General features: G+C 30.2%; 1 protein-coding gene across 2 annotated transcripts in view; it reads right to left on the bottom strand.

Moving 5' to 3' along the window:
- LOC118193353 (rho guanine nucleotide exchange factor 39-like) overlaps window positions 1-25171 on the bottom strand; it is a 61715-nt gene that overhangs the window by 34117 nt on the left and 2427 nt on the right. Inside the window, exons 2-4 of one of the 2 annotated variants that reach the window (XM_085816155.1) lie at window positions 23135-23194; window positions 20096-20259; window positions 7919-8131 (exon numbers count right to left, since the gene is read on the bottom strand). In XM_085816155.1, coding sequence (XP_085672281.1) covers window positions 7919-8131; window positions 20096-20259; window position 23135 — 378 coding nt within the window. In that variant the 5' untranslated portion in view covers window positions 23136-23194. The remainder of the gene's footprint in view (window positions 1-7918; window positions 8132-20095; window positions 20260-23134; window positions 23195-25171) is intronic. The other variant, XM_035364435.2, reaches the window with a different exon arrangement.

Genomic DNA, 25171 nt, shown 5'->3' with positions numbered 1-25171 from the left:
CAAAAATCTTTTCTACATTGGATTTGGCATCAGGCTATTGGCATATAAAATTAAATGAAAAGGATACTGAAAAATTGGCATTCACTACAAATTTTGGACTGTATGAGTTTACTAGATTACCTTTTGGTTGGAAAAATTCCCCAGCTGTTTTCCAACGAGCTCTTAGACAAATTTTAAACAAATATCAGATTCAATTTGCTTTAAATTATTTTGATGATATTATAGTATTCTCTCCAAATTTTGATGAACATTTAAATCATCTTAAAATAATATTTGATATATGTGAGAAAGAGAATATAAAATTAAAACAATCTAAATGTAATTTTGCTAAAGAAAAAATAAATTTTCTAGGATATGAAATTCAAGCAGGTAAATACCAGCCCAGTAATGCAAATATAGAGGTTATTAAGAAATTGCAGCCCCCTAAAAATATCAAAGAATTACAAAGATTTTTAGGAAGTATTAATGTTTATCATAAATTTATTCAAAATTATGCTAAAATTAGAGCCCCATTAACAAATTTACTTAAGAAAGATACTCCTTATAATTGGACTGATGAATGTCAAAAAGCTTTTCAAAAATTAAAAGATGCATTGATTTCTAGACCTATTTTAACTTTGTTTAATCCTAAATATCCCTGTCATGTATTTGTTGATGCGTCCAAAGAAGCTGTTGGTGCTGTTTTAAAACAAGAACATCCTGATGGTAGTTTATATCCAATTGCTTTTCATTCTAGAAAATTAAGATCTTATGAACAAAATTATGCCATTACTGAGCTGGAATGTTTATCTATTATTGATACAATTGATAAATTTTATTATTATTTACATGGTAACCATTTTACTGTACATACTGATCATGCTGCTTTAGTTTGGCTTAAAAATATAAAACACCCTACTGGTCGTCTATTTAGGTGGTCTTTAAAATTATCTATGTATGATTTTGATATAAAATATAAAAAAGGATCTACTAATGTTGAAGCTGACATGCTCTCTAGAAATCCTATGTGTCAACATTTAAGATTGCAAGTTAATTTATTATCATTAGAAGAAATAAAAGAATATCAAAATTTAGATAATGTTTGTAATACTAAGTATAGGAAAATGAATGATGTCTTAACTATTAAAAAACAGGGATTGTACAAAATTGTGATACCCATGTCTCTACGTACGAAATTACTTGAAAAGGCCCATATACAATTTGGTCATATTGGTGTATCATCTATGCTAAATTTGTTATCTCCACAATATTATTGGCCAGGAATTGTTCAAGGTGTTAGAAATTATTGTAAACATTGTGAAGTATGTCAGTTCAATAAGAAAAGTAAACAAAAGAAATTTGGTTTAATGCAAAATTTACCATCAGTTAGTGAACCTTTTGACATATTATCTATTGATACTGTAGGTGGTTTAAATTATTATAATTCTACCAAAAAGTATATTCACATAATTATTGATCATGCAACTAGATATATCTGGACTTTTGCTTCCAAAAGTGTAACTACAGATACTTATATAAATTGCTTGAAACAAATTTTCCAAATTCAGGTCCCTAAAAAGATTTTAAGTGATAGGAACGCTGCTTTTACATCTTCAAAATTTAAGCACTTTTTAAGGAATCATAATGTAAAACAATTGCTAACTACTGCAAATAGACCCCAAACTAATGGTAAAATTGAACGTGTTAATCAAACTATTATAACTAGATTAAAATGCAAACTAAATTCTTATCACGGTAATATAGCATGGACAAAATTATTACCCCAAGTAACTGAAGAGTATAATAATACCCCTCATTCTGTAACAAAATTCCCTCCATCATATTTAATGTATGGAAAATTACCTTATGATTCCTTAATTCAAAATCAAGAATTGTATCCGTCAATAGAAGAAGCTAGAAAAATAGCTCAAAAGAGATCTGATGATTATCATAATGTAAATAAAGAAAGATATGATATTCATTTTAAACCTAGTAATTTTAAAATTGGTGATTTAGTAATGTATGAAGAATTTCAATACCCTAATACACGTAAATTATCTCCTCCATTCTCAGGACCTTATAAAATTTTAAAACAATATTCTGAAGTTACTTATGAAATAGATAAACCTAATCCTTTAACTAAAAAGGAATCAGAAATTGTTCATTCAACTAGATTAAGACCTTTTAATCCAGCAAGTGAGTTTAAGTTAACTGTCCGAAATAGTAGAATTCCTATCTCTGTTCAAAATTAATTTTTTTTTTTTTTTAAATTCTCTTTTAAACATTTTCCTGATTATGACCTTTAATACCTGATTTAGACTTAAACCCTAACTATGACAAGTTATTTTCCCGACTATGACAAATTATTCTCCCGATTTTGACCTTTTATATCTTTCACATAATTTGAATTATTTTGTAGCAAAAATTTTCTTCTTATTGTAGGATAATATTTGTTTCTAATTTACAACATTATAAAAAAGACTAACTTGATTATACAAGTTATCAGTCTTATCATTTCGATTTTATATGATCTTTTATTTTTCTAAAACCACTTTGAGGTAATGTGCAATGCCAAAAACCAGTTACCTTCTATTAGGCAACGGAGGTTTTTCGATATTTGTACCTAGCACCCCCCAACCATCAGCAAGTAATCACGCTGATCTGTTGGCGAGGGCATGCCATAGTTTTAAAGTCAAAGTGTTCATATGTTCTAGTGTATAATTGTATTACTTATATTGAATTGTTTTTGAATAAGTATAATATTTTGTATTAAAGTGTAAAACATGTCAATCTTTACGATGAGAGGAAAAAATGCATCATATTTGTGAACTATCTGGCATTTAGAGATTTTACCAGATATTTTCATTCTATTCGAACTCCTTTTATGAAAAGGACTTTCAAAAAACAAAATGGACATTTTAAACAAAATTGAGGACTTTTGTAATTATAACTTATTTATTTATCAGTATTCCATATTTATTATGTTATAGTCTTAAAATTAGTCATATATTGTATATTTATTTATAACTCATTGTTTTAATGTTCAAAATTTCATATGCTATAAAGTCAAAATTTTATATGAGAAAGTCATGAACTATGATAGGCCATAGTTAAAGCTTGTACGCTATGTTCTGGATGTTTTCATGTCTTTTCTCATACTTTTGCTTCACTCCTGTACTAATGCTTTTCTCACCCCGGCCTCTCTTTTTGACGGGGGGGGGGGGAGATGTAAAATATAAAAAAAAATATGATGGCTTTGCTCTTTGCGAACCAGCAACCTTTAATTACTTTTCTGCAATTCAGGATTGTCCCCTAACCCAGTACCTGCTAGAACATTCACGCCTATTACATAACCTCCTCATATAAATGCTGCGTCATAAGTTTTTCTACAATTTTCTAGAAGCTACTCTGTTACATAACCATTCATATAAATGCTGAGTCATAAGTTCTCCTAGACAGATGCCTTCTCGCCTTCGTCCTGCTAACGCTTCCGCTATGCTCCTCTTTCTTTGTTAGAACGTTATGAAGTATTAAAGTTTAAAGTCAGTCGTATCTAATAGTTCAATTACTGAATAAGTTATTTGATTAACTTCATCTGGAAAAAGTCATCTGCTATAAATTAAAATAAAGATATGCTTGCTGTTAAAAGTGAAAAGTCCTGAGTCGTCATTTTACTCCGTGTTTCAATCACCCCAGCTTCGTTAACCATCTGCCAGAACGTGTAATGGAATAGCCTCACCATTCGCTCACGATGTGTTGGAATAACTGAAAACATTACATGTATTAGTCTTAGATGATAAGGCAACATTCCATCTGTCAGAACTTCTGAATCATCATAATGTAAAGAACTTCACTAACTGATTGTGATGAACAATCCGAATGAGTTCCCCCTTCATCTATGTTTTAAAAACCCCATTGCAAATTTTGGAAAATAATAAGATGTTGAAATCAGAGAGAATATTTGTGGACATTCTTTAGCTAAAAGTATGAGATGAAATCATAAATAACTGCACATGATAAATATGAAAAAGTGTGTAATATCATCAATGCATAATTAAATAAAATACTGGAACAGGAGGAATGCAAATGTAATTATTACATATAAAATGCCTCAACCAAAGATATTAGATGTCTTATGAAAGCAACTGTCATAACACTGAATGATAAAAGTTCAAAAGACTTCAGCAAATGCAATACATGCAACCAGCGGCGTAGCTAGAGGGGGCATCTGTCTTCGGGCGCCGAATCCAAGGGGCGCCAAACTGATGTTACGACATTTTAGAATTTAATGTTTTCCATCCTTGGCAAGCAATAGGGGCGCGAAATCTTCAGTTGTCCCTGGGCGCTGAAAACCCTAGCTACGACTCTGCATGCAACACAGCACAAATGCAGTACAGCTTAAAAAGGTTTCAGACATTATATGCAGTGTATGTAACGTTTCAGAATTTTCTAAGATATCAAAATATCTGAAACAGTTTCATAGCTATAGCCACAATATTTACATGAACTGTAATATAAATTTTCTATTATTTATAGTTATGGAACTACTCTTATATGCGACCTCATGTCGCCAAATTTCTCGCCAATCCATGCTGCCATATTACTATCTAAATTTTTTGTCTACATTTCAAACTTTAAGCCTAAAATATCTCTAAAAATGCGGTTTTCGCACATGCAAAAAACTATGTTTTGAACACACAATTTAAGCTAAAAATTTGAAACAAAAACAAAAAATTTAGATAGCGAAAACGTAAAGTTTCTAACCCAAAATATTTGACAAGAATCCATGTACACAGTGATATGTTTTAACTTAAAAAAACATCTACGAATTGCACAATCTAGGCAACGAACGAATCTACGAACTACGCACACCTCGCTTTAATAAAGTAACATAACAATAAATTTCAAGAATACCGTGTACACAGTGTTCTGTTTAAAATTGCACAATCTAGGCATTGCACACTAATCAACAAAATAAACTAAAATAAATTTCAAACAATTCCAAAAACAACAATAACGACAGAAATTCATACTAAAAAACAAAGAAAATAATATTCTACTAAATAAGAACAAGAATAAAACAAAATGCACTTACCATGAATGAATGCTTCTTCAAACAGCAGAAATACCAATTTCAAACATCACCAAAACAATTTCACCACAAATTTGTTAAAAGCATCGTCTCCCGTTTCAGAACAACGATGGAAAAGTATATAAACCACCAAATAAATCTCCAAATCACATTTCCGATTATAAGTCGGCAACGTCGCTTTAACGCGCCGCCACGTAAGCTATCATGACATAGTAATCTTAATTTATTATTTATATGACAGCCAGACTCACTATCCACAAAGTTGATACTATGTTTCACAAATTAATGTTCAAAACCTTCTTCTCCTAAATACTCGTAGAATTTTCAGCCACCAGAAAAAAATAGTTGTACCAGGCACACGACTAAAATTTTGCCAACACATCATAAATCCCTTAATTACCCCCACGAACCAACTAGCAAATCCAAGTTTCCACATAAAAAGGGTTGCCATAGAAACCAACATCGCTCCGAACACGTAATCATGCCTAAAACCAGCGCACAACACATATCGCCACATTTGGTGAAATTAAGACACACATAAGAGTAGAGCCATAGTTATTATGTTATGTAAAATGTAGTAATTAATGTAAAAAAAAGAAAGACTAATACTATTTCACATAAATCAGCACAATAAATGTGTATTTATATAATACCAGTGTGATAATTACACATCACTTTGGCATACAAAATAATAACTATATGTATATCACTTGTCTGGTATTCAAAAAACATAAAAACCTGCTTTAGCATATTACATATTCACTGGTCACCCATTCTTGCATATACTACATAATTTACTGTAAATACCGCTTTTCATTATTCAAATATTGTTGTTAGTATTACTTTTTAATCATAAATACATTTATGTTGATACTTTATACTGAACAAAAACAAGTAAGTACTTATAAAATAAACTTCTGCTTTACCATCCAAACTCATGCACTTATGAAAAAAATGTATTAACTATAACTGCATAGTATATTTTGATCACATTTTCTGCTCAACTCTGACAAGAATCACCAGGCAAAATGCTAGGCTGCCAAAGAAGGCAACACAAAATTTGACAAAAATCTCTTTATATGGCAACCCAGTAAAGCTTGCGTGTACATTACATACCTAATGCCATCATATATGGTAGCATTAAGCAGTGGTGGAAAGGTGTGCTGTTTTGAAATTTGAGAGTCATGTTTGTGGTTTCTGTTTGCTGTGATTAGCATGCAATTTTTTTCCCTTTTTTTATCTGTAACTAATCATTATGCCACCATGGAGTTTGCCTTCTAATGAAAACAAAAGTGCTGTATTTTTCAGAAATATGTCATTTTGCCTAACAGTAGAGAGTGTAAGAATGCACTTGCATGAAGTTAATTTGCATAATTCATTAACCTTTTTTTAACAAGTTAAAACAAGTCATTATGTATACGAAAAGCAATGCCAATAATTCTGAAAATTCTCTGATGTTTTTAAAGTTAAAAGAGATACACCCACATATACAAAAGACTAGAGAAAAAGGACATTAAGTGTTTTATTATGAATGCTTTTAGCATTTTTAATTTAACCAATTTACTGCTGTTTCACGCAATTTTGAGTGTTTTGTTACAGATGTTTGGTTAGTTTTTAGCGTTCACCTTGGATTATCACCGAGTTGTTGTTTCATTTATGGTAACCCGAGTAGTTGAATGTTAAACCCTATTATGACGCGATTGGTTGCATGATTACAGTGAATTTGACTGATGGGAAAATATTTATAAGGGCTTATTTATGTGTTGGATGTTGGTTAGGAAGTACATTGCTTATTTCGCGATTCGCACCGTAAAATGGCTGCATACGATAAGATTAATTTGAAGTTTCTGTACGATGTGGAACGAAAGGGAAAAAAAGCAATAATTGACAGGTGTGCCAATTAAGGTTTACTTAGTATTCATTATAAGTGTCCTGTTTATACAAAGAAAATGCGTATGGTCGAACATAAAGATCGTTCAGATTGCTTTGTCTGACACTACTAAGAATATTTTTATTCATATTTTTGTGAATTTATGTGGCAACTGCAGCTTCTAGTTCAGATAATTTTAGAAAGTTTTTGGAAGCTGTTAAGGAATTTTGTGTTCCATAAACTGAAGACACAGAAATTTCTAATTAAGGTACGTCGATATTTATTTTTTGTAGTGCGTAGATGAGATAATATGCACTTCCTTTTTTATGTTATTTCCTTGTTTGATTTAAAATGCAGTTTATTGAGATTATATATTTTTTGTTTTAATTATGTTTTATTGCATTATGTTTTGGACACCATTTTACTGGGGAGGGCGTTTGATGTAGACAGGAATGGCACCAAAAAGTCACCAGTTTTTGCCAAGGGGTATCCTGAAATATATTTTTACCAGATGTTTGTTGTTTTATTTTGGATGTTTCTTGCAATTTTAATTTTGTTAATCTGTTACTGTTTTATCTAACTTTCAGCACATCGCCATTTTTTAAAGTAGCTACTTTGCAGGAGGGTACTGCACATAATACAAAAGTAGCTTTTAAATTTCTAAGTCCTCCCATCAAAAACGCTCTCTCACTGTATGACTGTGAGTTTATAGATATTATATGAATACCTGTATATAAAATATCAAACTTAAGTAAGTGGAATAAAACTTTTGAAAATTTTTTAAACATAATTTATTGTTTACTATTATTAGTTACACAAGATAATATATGTGAGATTTTGTTTTTAAGCTACCTTTTGAATAGTTTCAATAACCACTTTTATGACAGATAAATAAAAATATTTAAGAAAAGAACCAAATGTAAACTATGCAAAATTTATGTAATTGATTTCTAGATTTTACAACAAAGTGCATTTACCTGTAATGATGTTATATCCATATCGAGAATTCGAGAATAAGAAGTATATAGTTTCAGATTCGATGATAACTGATTTAATGCTTCTGCTAAGTTACATTCTCCAGAAATGATAACATTGTGCAGGTTTTCATGAATCAAAAGCATTTCATTGACAAAATTATTCAGATTTTCCAGAGATGGTATACTCCCTCTCAACATAGGATGTGATAAAAGCTGAAATTATTAAATAAACCTATTTAAATTAATGCACTTATTTTTGGGAGAAAATAACATTTAAAATGAATTATTCATAGATTAGGATACACTATACGCTATTATTTCACCTCTAAATAATGTAATTGCATAAATTAAGCTGCAATACAAATATAACAATATATATATATATATATTAAAGTAGTACAAATGTAACTATATATATATATATATATACATATATATACACAATACAAATATAACAATATATATATATTGGTACTTATTAAAATTAGAATTTTAGTAAGTGCCAAATATCAACATAGAGAAGGAAAAAAAATATATAAACTTTATTTAACACATCAATAATGACATTCTGATTAGAAAAAGGAACTGCCGCTGCATGCACGCCATTCTCTCCTCCATCCACTGCTCATCAGAGGCGGGCATGCACAGAACTCTCAAAACTTCGTACGATATTTCGATGGCAAAACCACAATGTCAGTTAGAAATAAACATCCCCTTTTATGTTAATCGCAATGCCTCAGTTCTCTAATCCAGCAATTCTCAACCAGTGATATGCAAGAGGAAATTAGGTGGCATGCAAAGAAACAATGCATTTTTAAATATTAAATTCAAAAATTAAAAACTCAACATTCAGTTTAAATTACTTCTCTAACCCACGCTAATTTATGCAATCTGAGTTTTGTTCAAGGTCAATAGCTGCTCATAGACTTTAACAAAATAACGCATTTTTATTTTCACAAATATTCTTTTAGCCATAGACATAACATTTGTCATAAATGATGTTTTTAAAGCGAGTAAATAGTATTAATGTATTTAATAGGAAATAAGTTTCTATAAAAAGATAATAGTATCTCATTAATTCTTTTAGAGTTATTGATTTAGTAGCATGTGTACATTTTATTTCGACACCATTTCCATGCTCACATTGCACTATTTTCAATTAGAATCACTCTTCCATGTTGTTTTGCTGTCTTTCAAGGCAGGTCTTTTGTCTTCTTGTTGCTTTGTGTTCTTCACTTTTCAATGCGATTTGAGAATATCATAATTTATTTTTGAAGAACTCTTAATACATTGCCCATTTAAATATTTGTGAAAAAATAATAAAATAAAGCTAGGTTTTCAAAATGGAAAAAGTGACTAAGTGGAAAAGTGATCATTCACAGGTCAAGGATATAGGACAATCTACTAACACTAAGAATACTGATAAGAAAAATTGTTTATAGAAAATATAATGATAGTTATTTTTTCATTTAGGTTTACTTATAATGGGGATGAAATGAACCCTCAATGCAATTTAAAGAATAAATCTGAAGAATATTTTAAGAAGAAATTATCGGAATTCAAAAAGAGCAAACAAATAATGAAAGGTTTTGTTGCTTCGAGTGAAAAGGATTTGGAAGCTAGATACATAGTAAGCCTAAGAATTGCCAGGACTGGGCAGGCTCACACTATTGGAGAAAACCGTCTATGACCAGCAGCTAAAGATATTGTTTTAACCTTATTCAACAAAAAAGTGGCTAATAAACTTAATAATATTCTGTTATCAAACAATACAGTAAGTCGATGAATTTATAAAATGACAAATTCCATAAAAGACTCACTTATTCAAAAAATAAAATACAGTGAGTATTTTGCATTGCAATTGCATAAAAGTACAGATATAATGAACCTTGTTCAATTAATAGTTTAAACACATTTCGAAGAAGATAAACAAATTACTATAAGTGTATTTATTTGCAAATGTCTTCATGATAGAGCAACTGCAAATGAAAGTTTCTGAGTAATTGACAATTTTGTGTCTGAGAATGATATTCCTTAGAATAAGTGCAGTGATGGAACTCTTACTTTAAGATGAAAATATTCCTGTGTTATTTCTCAAATAAAGAAAGTCACACATGAAACTAAATTTACTCACTGCTCCCATTCATCGTGAAGCTTAAAAGCCAAAATGATCACTGAAAACCTGAAAATTGTTTTGAATCAAGCTGTGAAAATTTTAATTTAATTAAAAGCCAAGCTTTAAATTCAAGAATATTTACAATTTTATAAGAGATCAGCTGTGAACATGAAACGCTTTTGTTATATTCCAAAGCAAGGTAAGCATCTTATATTAAGTCCATCCAGAGGCAAAGTTTTAAATTGTCTTTTTGAACTTCAATCAGAAATTCAAATTTTCTTCTGTGATTCAAAATTTAAATTGCAAAAATGTTTATTTACTTAATTATGGTTGGCATTTTTGGCATATTTAGCTGATATTTTTGGAAAGTTAAATGAATTAAATTTAAAATTATAAGGACAAAGTGTTAATTTGTTTCCCATTAGAGATAAAATAAATGCAATGTTAAAAAAACTCGAGCCATTAACCAAAGAACTGGATAATAATATTTTAAGCTTTTTACCACTTTTAGAAAGATTTCTAACCTAAAATAGTTTGAAAATAAAAGAAGAATTAGCATCTGAGATTAAAAATCATTTTTTTTTTCATGAACAAATAATTTCAACATGTATTTTCCCAAGGATTATGAAAAAGAAAATTGGGTTAGAAATCCATTTTGTTCAAATGTACCTGAAATTCTATCTCATGAAGAAAAAGAACAATTGATAGAAATTTCCTGTGATCAAACTCTAACTGAAGATTTCAAAAATAACACACTTGTTAACTATTAGTTGAGTCAAAAAACAGAACTTAAAGGCATTTCAAATAAAGCTACTAAATTTTTATGGCCTTTTTGCACAACCTATTTATGTAAGTAAGGATTTTCTTCCATGTTATATCTGAAAAATAAATAGAGAACAAAACTAAAAGTGGATCCTCATTTATGCTTAAAACTAAGTAAAATAAGACGAGACATAAAGAAATTGATCTTACTTAAAAAGGCCCAAATCTTAGAATTAAAGTATTATAACTTAAAATTTTGTTACTTAAAATCGTAACCAATTTTTAAGCTGATATTTTTTATGTGTGCATATTTAATGCAAATAGCCAATAAGTCAATAACAAAACAATATATATATATATATATATATATTTCTTAAATATTTCTATAGAGAAATTGAAAAATAATCATTGTAAAATGTAGTGGTTACTAATGGGCTGATCTTTAGAATATGGTAACTGGTAGTTTGGCGACATTTTGGAGGCGATAAAGGTTACTACCTGGGACTTTGGTAATAATGTGAGCAGTACTCAGTTCCGATTACACATTATTTTGTGTGAGGGAAATGAGAGATCATGGGATATGTCATGTGATATTAATGGACGAATTACGGTTCTTTAATCGGAAAAGGGGGGAATTTGGAAAAATATCTGTGGCTGTATATTATTTTGTATTAAGCTTCATTGTGTGTTGTGTGAAGCAGGGTTGAATAATTTTGAGATTGTATGGCGCTGTCTAAAGTGAATTCTAAATTTTTAATGCATTTGTGTGATAATTCAAAAGAATTGGTTGAATGGTGCATGAGTGTAGGTTTAATTGCGGATAAGTATGAATGTCCAAAATGTGGGAATGAAATGAGATTGTGTGAAAGGAAGGATATTACTGATAAGTTTGAATGGCGGTGCAAGAAATCTGGTGAAAATGGACATTTTGTGAAACGGAGTGTAAGGAAGGGTACGTGGTTTGCTGAAAGTCGTTTGAGTATGGGTGAGATTTTATTGATTTCTTATTATTGGGTGAATAGATTGCCAGTTGACTATTGGATTTCGGATTTAGAAATTAGCAGTAGGACTGCAGCTGATTGGAATTCTTTTTGTAGGGAAGTGTGCGTGGAATTTTGCGAAAATGATATGGGTATGCTTGGTGGTATGAATGTTATTGTGGAAATTGATGAGAGTAAGTTTGGGAAGCGGAAGTATCAGAGAGGTAGGAGAGTGGAAGGAAAATGGGTGTTTGGTGAGATTGAAAGGGGTAGTAATAAATGTTTTTTTAAGGTTGTGCGAGATAGAAGTAAAGATTGTTTATTAAGTTTTATAAAAGAATATATTCTACTGGGTACTATAATTATTTCAGATTGCTGGAAATCGTATGAATGTTTGGAAGATAAAGGTTATAAACATCTTGCTGTGAACCACAAATATTATTTTAAAGATCCGGAAACAGGTGCACATACCAATACAATAGAGGGCACGTGGAGTGCTATAAAAAGCGACATTCCGAGGCATTGTGATAAAGAGAAATTTGCTTTTTATTTAGCGGAGGAAGTGTGGAGGAAAAATTCGCAGAAAAAATCGTTCAATAATTTTATTGAATACATAATAAAAGTGTATCCACCATGTAAGCAAGATTCTGAAGAAGATTAGGTAAGATAGTATTTTTAATTATTTGAGGATATTATTTTTATGCATTGTTCTAAATGTAAGGTGGAAGTAAAGTAATTTGGTATTATTGGGAAAATTGTTATTAGCAATGATTTAGTTTAAAGTAATTAGGATTGTAAGCTAATTTTTATTAATTTAATGTATGTGCTTATTTATATTTTAAGTAGTGTTTTTGAATTTAAGTACAGTCAAAAGTCGTTAATCCGGACTCGTCGGGACTTCGGCGATTCCGGATTATAGATCATCAGTTTAAATCTCGTAAGATGGCATGCAGAAATTCTAAAATTAAAAATATGAAACCGAAATTTATGAAATAAAGAACAATTATGATCTAAAGGGTATCAAAATTTGCAAAAAGAAAAAGCTTAATATTTATTTGTTTACTTTATTAAACATTTCTTTCAATGTAAGTTGTTTAAGTTTTGCTTCGTTTCATGTGATAATACTTTCTCTTTAATTCTATTAAACAGACATAATTTCTTGTTTTTTGTTTTCAATAACCTCTGTCATTTTTCTTCGCTATCGGAAGCGAATTATAATGACGAGGAACTTGTTTTAAATCATATCAAAGACGGAGCATATCGAGATGAAATACTACATTTGGTAAGGAATTATAAGCCAAATAAAATAAAAACATCTGCGCTGAAGATAAGGATAGTGCTGACAAATCAACTTCCAATTCATTAGGCGCCCGCCGCCGAGCAGCGTGAAATTGATAAACATATTTCGGATTTCAAAACATACTTTCGCTTTAGATCCTTTACATATTAACAAATATATATCGGAAATTCTATTTGATATAATCGGAAGTTTAAGCTTACTTTTATAAAATTGCTCTTACAGTCTGCAAAAAATAATAAGCCGGATGCAATTCGAAAATTAAGGAACAACGCAATCATCAACATTAACTGAAATAGATAATTAGATAATTTTAGCTTATACGTCCATTATACATAAAATGCGCACGCAAAAACGTATTCTGCACTTGCGCACACTCATATGCACAGTCGTAAAAGGTCTTACGCGCACGCGTGAACGCCTCTGTGCATGTGTCAACGTGGCGCATGCGCAGAAAGTTTTTAGTTTTGATGTCCGGATTATAGATCATTCCGAATTATGGGTGTCCGAATTAACGACTTTTGACTGTATATTTTAATTAAATGATAGTTATTTTGTGAATTTTATGTTTGTAGGAATTTGGTAAACGTTCTAGTTGAAGTAAACGTGCATGGAAATAATTTAAATATTTGACACTAAGCATTTGTAATGTTTGTGGTATGAATTCGTTGGTGACGTTTATAATATAATAGATAATTTAGAGGTAAAAGTTTGTGGGTATTTTATTTATTTTATACATGGAAATGTTCATATTCGGAAAGGGTATATACTTTTTTGTTATTAAGTAATTTCATATATGTTCTTTTTAACGGGTTAAAAGATTCAGAAAATTGTCATGCATTTTCGTGAAAATTTTCTAATTTAAGAGAAAAAAGCAGTGTACATGGATATGAAGAGTGTGCGCAATGCCATTTTTGTGCAATTCTGGGATTTTTTTTTTTTTTAAGTAAAAATAAGTCGATGTGTACATGGTTTAGTGATATTTTAATTAAATGATAGTTATTTTGTGAATTTTATGTTTGTAGGAATTTGGTATACATTTTAGTTGAAGTAAACGTGCATGGAAATAATTTAAATATTTGACAGTAAGTATTTGTAATGCTTGCGGTATGAATTCGTTGGTGACGTTTATAACATAATAGATGATTTAGAGGTAAAAGTTTTTGGATATTTTATTTATTTTATATGTGGAAATGTTCATATTTGGAAAGGGAATATACTTTTTCACGATCAGGTAATTTCATATACAGTCAAAAGTCGTTAATTCGGACATCCATAATCCGGACCTCAAAGCTACAAACTTTCTGCGCATGCCTCGCGTTGACGCTTGCGTGTAAGACCTTTACCGCTGCGAATTTGCGTGTGCGCGTGCGCAAAATACGTTTACGAATGCGCGTTTAATGTATAACGGACGGGATAAGCTAAGCTAAAATTATCTAATTATCTATTTCAGTTAATGTTGCAGATTGCGTTGTTCCTTAATCTTCGAATTGCATCCGGATTATTATTTTTTGCAGACTGTTAGAGCAATTTTATAAAAGTAAGCTTGAACTTTCGATTATGTCAAATAGAATTTCCGATATATATTTACTAATATGTAAAGGATATACAAAGCGAAAGTATCTTTCGGAGTCCATTAAACAAAAAGTGGAATTGCTGCAGAAAATGGATAAAGGCATATCCTTTGCTTATTTAAACTTTAACGTTTGTTTATCTAAACTTTAACGTTTGTTTATCTAAACTTTGTTTATCTTTAACGCTGCGGCGACCTGCAATGAATTGGAAGTTGATCTGTCAGCACTATCCTTATCTTAAGGGCAGATGTTTTATTTTATTTGGCTTATAATTGCTTACTCAATGTAGTATTTCATCTCGATGTACTCCGTCTTTGATATGATTTAAATCAAATGACTCGTCATTGTAATTCGCTTTCGATAGAACAGAGTAAAGTAACAGAGGTTATTGAAAACGAAAAAATTTGGATTGACAAATTAGTCGGTATTCTAGACACAGCAATTATAGTACTTGAACAGCGGAACTTTGTAACTGAACAAGAAATTATGTCTGTGTATAGAATTAAAGAGAATGTAATATTACATAAAAAATGAAGCAACTTAAACAACTTACATTGAAAGAAATGTTTAATAAAGTAAACAAATAAATATTAAGCTTTTTTTTTTTTTTTTGTAAATTTTGATACCCTTTAGATCACAATTGTTCTTTATTTCGTAAATTACGGTTTCATATTTTTAATTTTATAATTTCTGCATTCCATTTTACCAGATTTAAACTGATGATCTATAATCCGGAAAAATCGATAATCTGGAATCGCTGAAGTCCCGACGAGTCCGGATTAATGACTTTTGACTGTATGTTATTTTTACCGGGTTTAAAGATTCAGAAAATTGTCGTGTATTTTCGTGAAATTTTTCTAATTTATGAGAAAGAAGCAGTGTACATGGATATAGTGAAGAGTGTGAGCAATGCCATTTTTGTGTAATTCTGGGATGTTTTTTTAAGTAAAAATAAGTCGACGTGTACATGGTTTATGTTTTTGTGTTATTTTGAAAAACGCGTAAGGAGTATGGTATTGTGCACTTTTTCCCAATTTTGCAGTGAATATTTGTCATGATTAAAGCAGTTTTGTTAGATAAAATTTCTAGCATAAGTGTAATTCGGCTAGTAGATTGTTGGAAGAAGTGTTCAGTAGATAAAAAGAAAAGAAACATGTCTTTACTTCGTGAAGACAAAATGGCGGCAGGAAAAAAAGAATAGAGGGTTGCTGTAGGAGAGTTGGTCGCCAAATTTTCGCCAAAAATCGCCAAGTTACCATAATCTAAAGATCAACCTACTAATGTTTTTCAGTTTTTGTTTAGATGGTACATGTCAAAAGATTGCAAACCACTGCTCTAATCTATTTTAATTAAAACTGGAAAGGTTTTGCTGTCAATCACTTGGAAGCTACAGGTATTTGATCAATATTTAAAACATCTAGATGTGTAAAAGAATCCTACAAATTGTGCATTGTTATCTATAAGCACAATGAACTTGTTTTATTGGTTATGTTAAATGCTATTAAAAAAAAACTTAGGGCAATGATAAGACTACTTAAAATTAACTTTCACTCTATTTTTTTTACAGCAGTGTGGAGCAGAATTACTGTTGAGTGGTATATCAATTAGATAATTATGAATGTTTTGTACATTATAAATGTTTCAAAGAGACGTCAAATTGTTTGATGTATCTTCATGTAAATTCAAATTCTATTCAAACTGAATAGCAGTCCAAAGTAAAAGAAAGCTGCCACTAACAAAATAATATTACAAGTTTGGTTTTGAATATTTGAAGAAATCAAATGTAATTGAGTATTATATTCATTGCATACAATAACAGTATAATAAGTATCTCAAAAGTTTCAGTTGCAAAATAAAAAACATGAATTGTAGACATATGCCCAACATATACTGCATGATATATGCTATGAATTTTTTAGATGTAAGTAACTAGAGTAATGTATTAAACAATACAATACTGTATGCAATTTTACAAAATTTCAGAATATAATTGGACTTTCACATCATGGTTTCTGTTACCGAGATTATTTCATTAAAATACCGCCAATAAACAGTGCCTTCCTTACAAAAAAATTTTATAGAGCCTGATAGAGCTTTATAGAAATTCTGGCATGTACATGTCAGTGGGTAAGGATTAGCTAACTTTGGCAGTAATTTGATACAATTTTCTTTTATTTTTGGGTGAAAGTGTTTGGTGACTGATTCTAAAAGAGTTTCAAAGTTAATCTAAAAGTCTTTTTACCCTGACATACAAATTTCTGTTGCCACATGAACTCCACTAAGTATGACTTCAAATGGTGTCTTTGTTGTACCCCTAAGTTTCCTTTTCCACCATTTTGAAGAACCCCATACCAGCTCGATATTTTACATATGAACTCCAGCATGTGGATCTGGAATGTGCAGATTGGAATATTGATGGTTACTTGGCATATATTTTTAAGAAACTAATAGCATAACCTTTATTGTTTATAAGATTCCATAGATTCATTATCAAATTATAAATTCTGAAAAAAATTACATTGTTAAAACTGTGGATTATAGGTGTTCTTAAAAACCTAGTGATGTCATATGGTTGCAATAGCGATTAATTTGCATTTGATTTTGTTAAAGTGCCTACGTTGGCACCTTAACAATTCATTCTTTTTTTTGGCAAATTTTGCCTTTTCCTCCATTAACATGCAAGTACTGAAATTCTTATGGAACTTTATAGGTAATCTTTCATACTTCTGCATAAAATTACTTCATTTACTTCTTCAAAATGTAGAAATTAGAGTAATTACAAAGAGTAGTACTAGTAGCCTCGCGTGACTTTTTCAAAAGTTGCGCCAGTCTAATTCAATCTGCAAACGAAATGCTTCTCTATAAAATTCTAGAGAAATGTTATAAAGTTTTCACAGACCAGAATTATATACAAATGTTGCTTTGCCAAAAAAAAAAAATTATGATGACTTTACGGAATATTATTCTATATAAATCTGCAATCTGGAATTTTCAAACTTTAACCAATGCAAATTTTAAATTTCTGATGTATTATATGGGATACATAAGAGCAAAAATAAACACCTTTTATTCATTAGTGTTGTATCAATTCTAAATGGAAACTTTTGCCTTTCTATCTCTAGCTCAATATCTTTTAGTTTCTAAACTTCTGTAACATTTTATGCAGCATTTTGTACAGGATCACTTATACAAAAATCTTAAACTTGTAAAAACAGAGAATCAAATATATCATAAAATTAGTTAAAAGATTAAATTAATGCTTTTAATTACAAAAGTTTAATTCATGAAATTAATACTGTAAACAATTGCATATATACCCTTGATAAGAGAAATGTTTCATAATTTTAATTCAACTTAGCTATTATTTAAAATGAAAATGTTTTTATTTAAATAGTTTTCGAAATCAAAACAACATTGAAAGTTTTTATTATTCCCCCTTCCATATCCAGATCATTTTAAAATTTAGGTTAAAAAAGTTCTATTAAAAATAAATATATCATTTATTGTTTATAAAGCCCAAAGAATATTTTGTTAATTTTATAATGTTTTTAAATATTCAAAAGTTTCTATACGTTCTTTTAAACAAATTTAAAGCAAAGATACATATTTACAATTCTTTATAATTACAACTCTATTTTCTATAAGCTCAATCTGATATTTTCAGCAAGATTCTGTTAGTTAATTCTATACATATATAAGATGATATACAATTCCATAAGCAGGTCCTTTGCAAACTGCAGATATTTTTATACAATCTCTGAATAAATCTCTACAGAATACCTTCACATATTTCTATAGAATCCTTACACATAACTCTATAGAAACTACATCTGAATTGTTACAGAATTCTAAAATGATCTTTGAGGCAGTTTATAGAAAATCGTGCCTAATTCTAAAAGATTATACAGAAATATGACACCGGATTTCTTTTTACAGAATTCTAAAGACATTTTCATAAAGGCTTCCAGGTACTAGGAAGTCTGAATATCTTTACTAATAAATTTGGTTAATCTTAGGATTATGGTAACTTGGCGATTTTTGGCGAAAATTTGGCGACCAACCCTGGCACAGCAACCTGCTAGTTTTGTTTTGGACGCCATTTTGTTTTCATGAAGTAAAGGCATGTTTTTTTTTTTTTTTTTTTTTATTTATTTTTTTTTTTTAACTCAAGATTTTTTCCAACAATCTGCTAGCCAAATTACGCTTATACTAGAACTTTTATGGAACAAAAATGCTTAATCATGACGAAGATTATGTGCGAAATTGGGAGAAAGTGCAGAATCGCAAACTGCTTCCCACGTTTTTAAGAATTGCACATACACGGTATCCATGTACACATCGATCTATTTTCACTTAAAAAAACATCCTAGAATTGCACAAAAATGGCATTGCGCACACTCTTGACTTTATCCATGCACACTACTAAAGTCCTAGGTAGTAACCTTTATCGCCTTATCAAAATGTCGCCAAACTACCTGTTACCATATTCCAAAGATTAGCCATAATTTTTTTCACAGTGATGGTAGAATTTGTATTGAGAATATACACTGAGAAAACATACTCTATTAAAGTGCTATTACCAACAGATTTACCTTAACTAATCCCAAGAAAGCCACAATAGACAATACCGACACCAAAACTTCTACACAGCATCTGCAAGCATGCAATGATAAACATTCTTTAATAGAATATATCTATGTAGTAAAAACTAAAATTCTTCCATACAAAGTCCCTTTGGCTCTCCACCCCCAGAAAAAAAGATGGAAAACAGCAGACTGCTTTTCTCTTGTGAGTCGCTGATTTCCACCAGCATCTTCAAACTGAATTACGTATGTGCAACTGATACCTGGTAATTAACAAAATTAATATTATGAACCAGGATGATTCTGCCACTCATTAACATGCATGGGAAGTACTCATTGCTACTTTCTAATATATCAATTGGTCTAATATATTAATATCATATCTTATCAATTGTCTTTATCAATCTTATCTTTATCAATTCTCAATTTATGTCTTAATTCATGACCTTCTCTTCTACATTTAGTTAAAAGGAAAATACTTTTCTTGAAGCCAGGTTTGTAAATTAAATACAATTAATGCAAAGAAAACAATGAAAATTTTATTTATAACATGTAAAATGGAAACTACAAGCAAAGACAGACAATATAACTTATGAGTCTTGCATAGCACATTCAAAATATATTTAAGATTCTTTAGAATTGGTACCAAAACTAAATCATTAATAATGTATTTCTTATCTTATTATAATTCTTATCAGGAAAAAGAACAGTATTATTTACTCCCGTTCCTGATAAGAAATGTAAAGAAGTTTTATCTTCCAAAAGAAGAAAATTCTGTTTAAGAATCAGTTTTCAAAATTATTGCACATATTTATCCTCGGTAATTAATGCTTAGAGAAATAGCTTAAAGAAAAAATTGTCTTACTTGTTGGAGCTCTTTTAAGTGCTCAATATAAACTTGTTCATTCTGAAGAAACGTTAGTACTTCTTTTCCATGTTCAAAAATGCATTCATCTTGTATTTCATCAACATTCTTTTCAATGCCATTCCCCTTAGAATCCATATGCTTCGAATTCAAGTATGATAGCACTTATAAAAGAAGGAAAATATAATAGTTAACATATAATAATACATATTTTAACATTAATAATAAATTAACATTTAATAATACATATTTTATAATGGTGCCAGGCACTCACAAGCAAACTGGCATAACACAGAATTTTTTATTTAAATATTAAAAATTTACTTAGACTACTAAATCTATTACTTGGTTTAAATTTCTTTTTACAGCATTATTAACTGTTAAATATGAATATTAAAAAAAGTTAATACATTTTTAGAATATCTAAAGCAGCTCATTTAAATCTACACATTCTAAACGGGTGATAAAATCTTGCCTTTCTTACAGTTCATGATACTGACAGTTTTATATATGGTACAACATTGTGCATGACAGATGGCACACCAATGCCTAAATTAGATAGAGGAAGCAATATCCAACATAATGATCTGATAAATGAACAATATTGGATAACCTGAACATCCATAATGACAAATGAATTTTGAATGATGGTAAATGTATAGTTTAGGGTACTCCTTGGCGAAACTTGGCGATTTTTGGCGGTACATGGATACCAATTTTGTGCAATTGTTTGACTCGTTATTTTGGCTTGCGAAGCGCCATTTTTGCGCCAAAAATTGCCACTACACAAAGCCAAAATAACAAGACAAACAATTGCACAAACTCTGTATCCATGCACTTATCGACTTATTTTCACTTAAAAAAAACCCAAATTGCACAAAAATGGCATTGCGCACTCTTTTAACTTTATCCATGTACACGTCGACCTATTTTCACTTAAAAAAAATCACAAAATTGCACAAACTTGCATTACGCTCTCCCTTTACTTTGTCCATGTACACATCGATATATTTTCACTTAAAAAATCAAAGGAGCACCAAATTCTACAATATAGGCAAACAAAAAATACATAATCTCAATAAAATACATTTTAAACCAAACAATAAAATACAGTCAAAAGTCGTTAATTCGGACACCCATAATCCGGACCTCAAAGCTACAAACTTTCCGCGCATGCGCACAGGCGTTTCTGTGTGCGCGTAAGACCTTTATGGCTGCGAATGTGCGTGTGTGCATGCACATAAAACGTTTACGCATGCGCGTTTAATGTATAACGGACGGTATAAGCTAAGTTAAAATTATCTAATTCAGTTAATGTTGCAGATTGCATTGTTCCTTAATCTTCGAATTGGATCCGGCTTATTATTTTTTGCAGACTGTTAGAGCAATTTTATAAAAGTAAGCTTGAACTTTTGGGTGCTACTTTGGTAGACGGTTGCACGGATTTTTGGCAATTTTTCTTTTGGCGAGTAATACGACTTATGGTAAACCCATTGCTGGATGAGTTATTTATCGTAACCAATACTTTGTTGACATTTTATTTAAAAAATAATGCGTCTTATTATGCATAAATTCTGCGTTTTAAATAGTATTTATGGCTTCTAAATATTAAAAATCAATATAATTTTGCATTTTTATTTGAAATAAAAATTTTATTCTTTATCATATTTTATGAAATTTTATGCTGTGGATGATGTAATCAGTGACGTCACCTTACTTTAAAAGTAATTGGTTTTAATATCTATAAATTTAATCTAATGTTTTAAACATTATTTATGGCTGTTAAATATTAAAATACAATTTAGATTTGGGTTGATCTTTACATTATGGTAACTTGGCGATTTTTTTGCGAAAATTTGGCGACCAACTCTCCTACAGCAACCCTCTATTTTTTTTTCCCCGCCGCCATTTTGTCTTCACGAAGTAAAGACATGTTTCTTTTCTTTTTATCTACTGAACACTTCTTCCAACAATCTACTAGCCGAATTACACTTACGCTAGAAATTTTATCAAACAAAACTGCTTAATCATGACAAATATTCACTGCAAAATTGGGAACAAGTGCACAATACCATACTCCTTACGCGTTTTTCAAAATAACACATACACATAAACCATGTACACGCTGACTTATTTTTACTTAAAAAAACATCCCAGAATTGCACAAAAATGGCATTGCTCACACTCTTCACTATATCCATGTACACTGCTTTTTTCTCATAAATTAGAAAAATTTCACGAAAATACATGTCAACTTTCTCAATCTTTAAACCCGGTAAAAAGAACATATACGAAATTACCTGATCGCGAAAAAGTATTTACCCTTTCCAAATATGAACATTTCCACGTATAAAATAGATAAAATATCCAAAATCTTTTACCTCTAAATTATTTATTATATTATACACGTCACCAACGAATTCATACCGCAAACATTCCAAATACTTAGTGTCAAATATTTTAATTATTTCCATGCACGTTTGTTTAATGGACTCCGAAAGATACTTTCGCTTTGTATATCCTTTACATATTAGTAAATATATATCGGAAATTCTATTTGACATAATCGAAAGTTCAAGCTTACTTTTATAAAATTGCTCTAACAGTCTGCAAAAAATAATAATCCGGATGCAATTCGAAGATTAAGGAACAACGCAATCTGCAACATTAACTGAAATAGATAATTAGATAATTTTAGCTTAGCTTATCCCGTCCGTTATACATTAAACGCGCATTCGTAAACGTATTTTGCGCACGCGCACACGCAAATTCGCAGCGGTAAAGGTCTTACACGCAAGCGTCAACGCGAGGCATGCGCAGAAAGTTTGTAGCTTTGAGGTCCGGATTATGGATGTCCGAATTAACGACTTTTGACTGTATATGAAATTACCTGATCGTGAAAAAGTATATTCCCTTTCCAAATACGAACATTTCCACATATAAAATAAATAAAATATCCAAAAACTTTTACCTCTAAATCATCTATTATGTTATAAACGTCACCAACGAATTCATACCGCAAGCATTACAAATACTTACTGTCAAATATTTAAATTATTTCCATGCACGTTTACTTCAACTAAAATGTATACCAAATTCCTACAAACATAAAATTCACAAAATAACTATCATTTAATTAAAATATAATTAAATTCAAAAACACTACTTAAAATATAAATGAGCACATACATTAAATTAATACATACATAAATACCCATTTCGAATTCACTTTAGTTACGGCCATGGGATCCAAAAATTCACGAACACTGTTTCACACAACACAGAATAAAGCCAAATACAAAATTTCCAGATTTTTTCCCGATTCCCCCCCTTTTCCGATTAAAGAACCGTAATTCGTCCATTAATATCACATGACATATCCCATGATCTCTCACTTCCCTCACACAAAATAATGCGTAATCGGAACTGAGTACTGCTCACATTATTACCAAAGTCCCAGGTAGTAACCTTTATCGCCTCCAAAATGTCGCCAAACTACCAGTTACCATATTGTAAAGATCAACCTAGATTTGCATTTCTTTTTTAAAATGATTTTATTATGTATGATTATTTAAATAATTTTAATTCTAGGCATGATGTAATCAGCTCTCTGATTGGTTATAGAATATTTGTGCATTAATGAGCTGTAATCAGCTCCCTGATAGGTTGCTGAAAATTTGTGCATTACCGCGCCATTTTAAAATTTAATTCATATCTTCGAATTCCTTCAAAAATGTCTCCTTCAAAGATGAATGTTGTTTTTGATAAGTACCAAGAATTTTTCGTTTCGGAATCAAAAAATTGTCCTTTGAGACCTTATTTTCGCCAGCCTGGCTTTCCTAATCAAAGATTTATTTATAAATTCTTACAAGGGTCAGAGGAAATTTATTTAAATTTTTGGAGGAAACGTCGCTAATTGTTTCTTCAATCAAGTGCGAAAATGTAGATCACAGATGAAAACCGTTAGAAGAGCCGATTCTGAGACAGCCGTATATGATATTGTGGTCATGTTGGAAGAAATAACCGCTGTAATGGTAAGAAAATTATTAGACATTCCTCCTTTTTTACCGACAATAAACTAATTGCTGTCATTTTAGCTCTAGTGTACGAAGCGTTCTTATTTACTTATTTTAAAGTATTTAAGTAATATTTTAATTCTTTTAAACTTTGGTATGATGGTTTTTAATTTAATATTCAATTTACGTAATATTTTAATCCAATTAAACGTTGACGCAATGTTTTTATAGTGGTATTTTTATTCTATTTCTATGCTATATGAAAGTAATAATTTAACCTTTCTTTAGTATTTTATACTCATAGTAAATGTATTTATTCTATATAATATATATATATATTATATTCTATATAACATATTTTAAAGTATTTAAATTTAATAATATTCTAATTCTTTTAAATGTTGGATGATGTTTTTTATTTCGATATTCAATTTCAGTAATATTTTAATCTAATTAAACGTTGGCACAATGTTTTTATAGCGGTGTTTTTATTCTCTTCTTTGCTATATGAAAGTAATAATAACCTTACTTTAGTATTTTATACTCATAGTAAATGTATTTATTTACACTTGCCTGCCATCTTAAAAAACGACATTTTCAACAAAAAATTAATCCATTATTTCTAACGATATTTTTTTTTTTTTTTTTTTTTTAAAGTTTCGAATACTTTACTATGCGTAAAAACAGCGTTTTTCAAGATGGCTGACGTTTGCAGAAATCGTGCCAACAATTGCGCCAACGTAAATCGCCAAAAATCCGTGCAACCGTCTACCAAAGTAGCACCAACTTTTGATTATACCAAATAGAATTTCCGATATATATTTGCTAATATGTAAAGGATCTAAAGCGAAAGTATGTTTCGAAATCCGAAATCTGTTTATCAATTTCACGCTCCTCGGAGGAGAGAATGCCGCGGTGCGCAATTAATTGGAAGTTGATCTGTCAGCATCCTTATCTTCAGGACAATTGTTTTTATTTTATTTGGCTTATAATTCCTTACTAAATGTAGTATTTCATCTCGATGTACTCCGTCTTTGATATGATTTAAAACAAGTTCCTC

This window comes from Stegodyphus dumicola, chromosome 4 (assembly GCF_044657685.1).
Source record: "Stegodyphus dumicola isolate Sdum_Otavi_A_Nest chromosome 4, ASM4465768v1".
NCBI classification, from domain to species: Eukaryota; Metazoa; Arthropoda; class Arachnida; order Araneae; family Eresidae; genus Stegodyphus; species Stegodyphus dumicola.
Note: the sequence above shows the minus strand (reverse complement) of the source record. Positions and strands in the feature narration are given on the sequence as shown.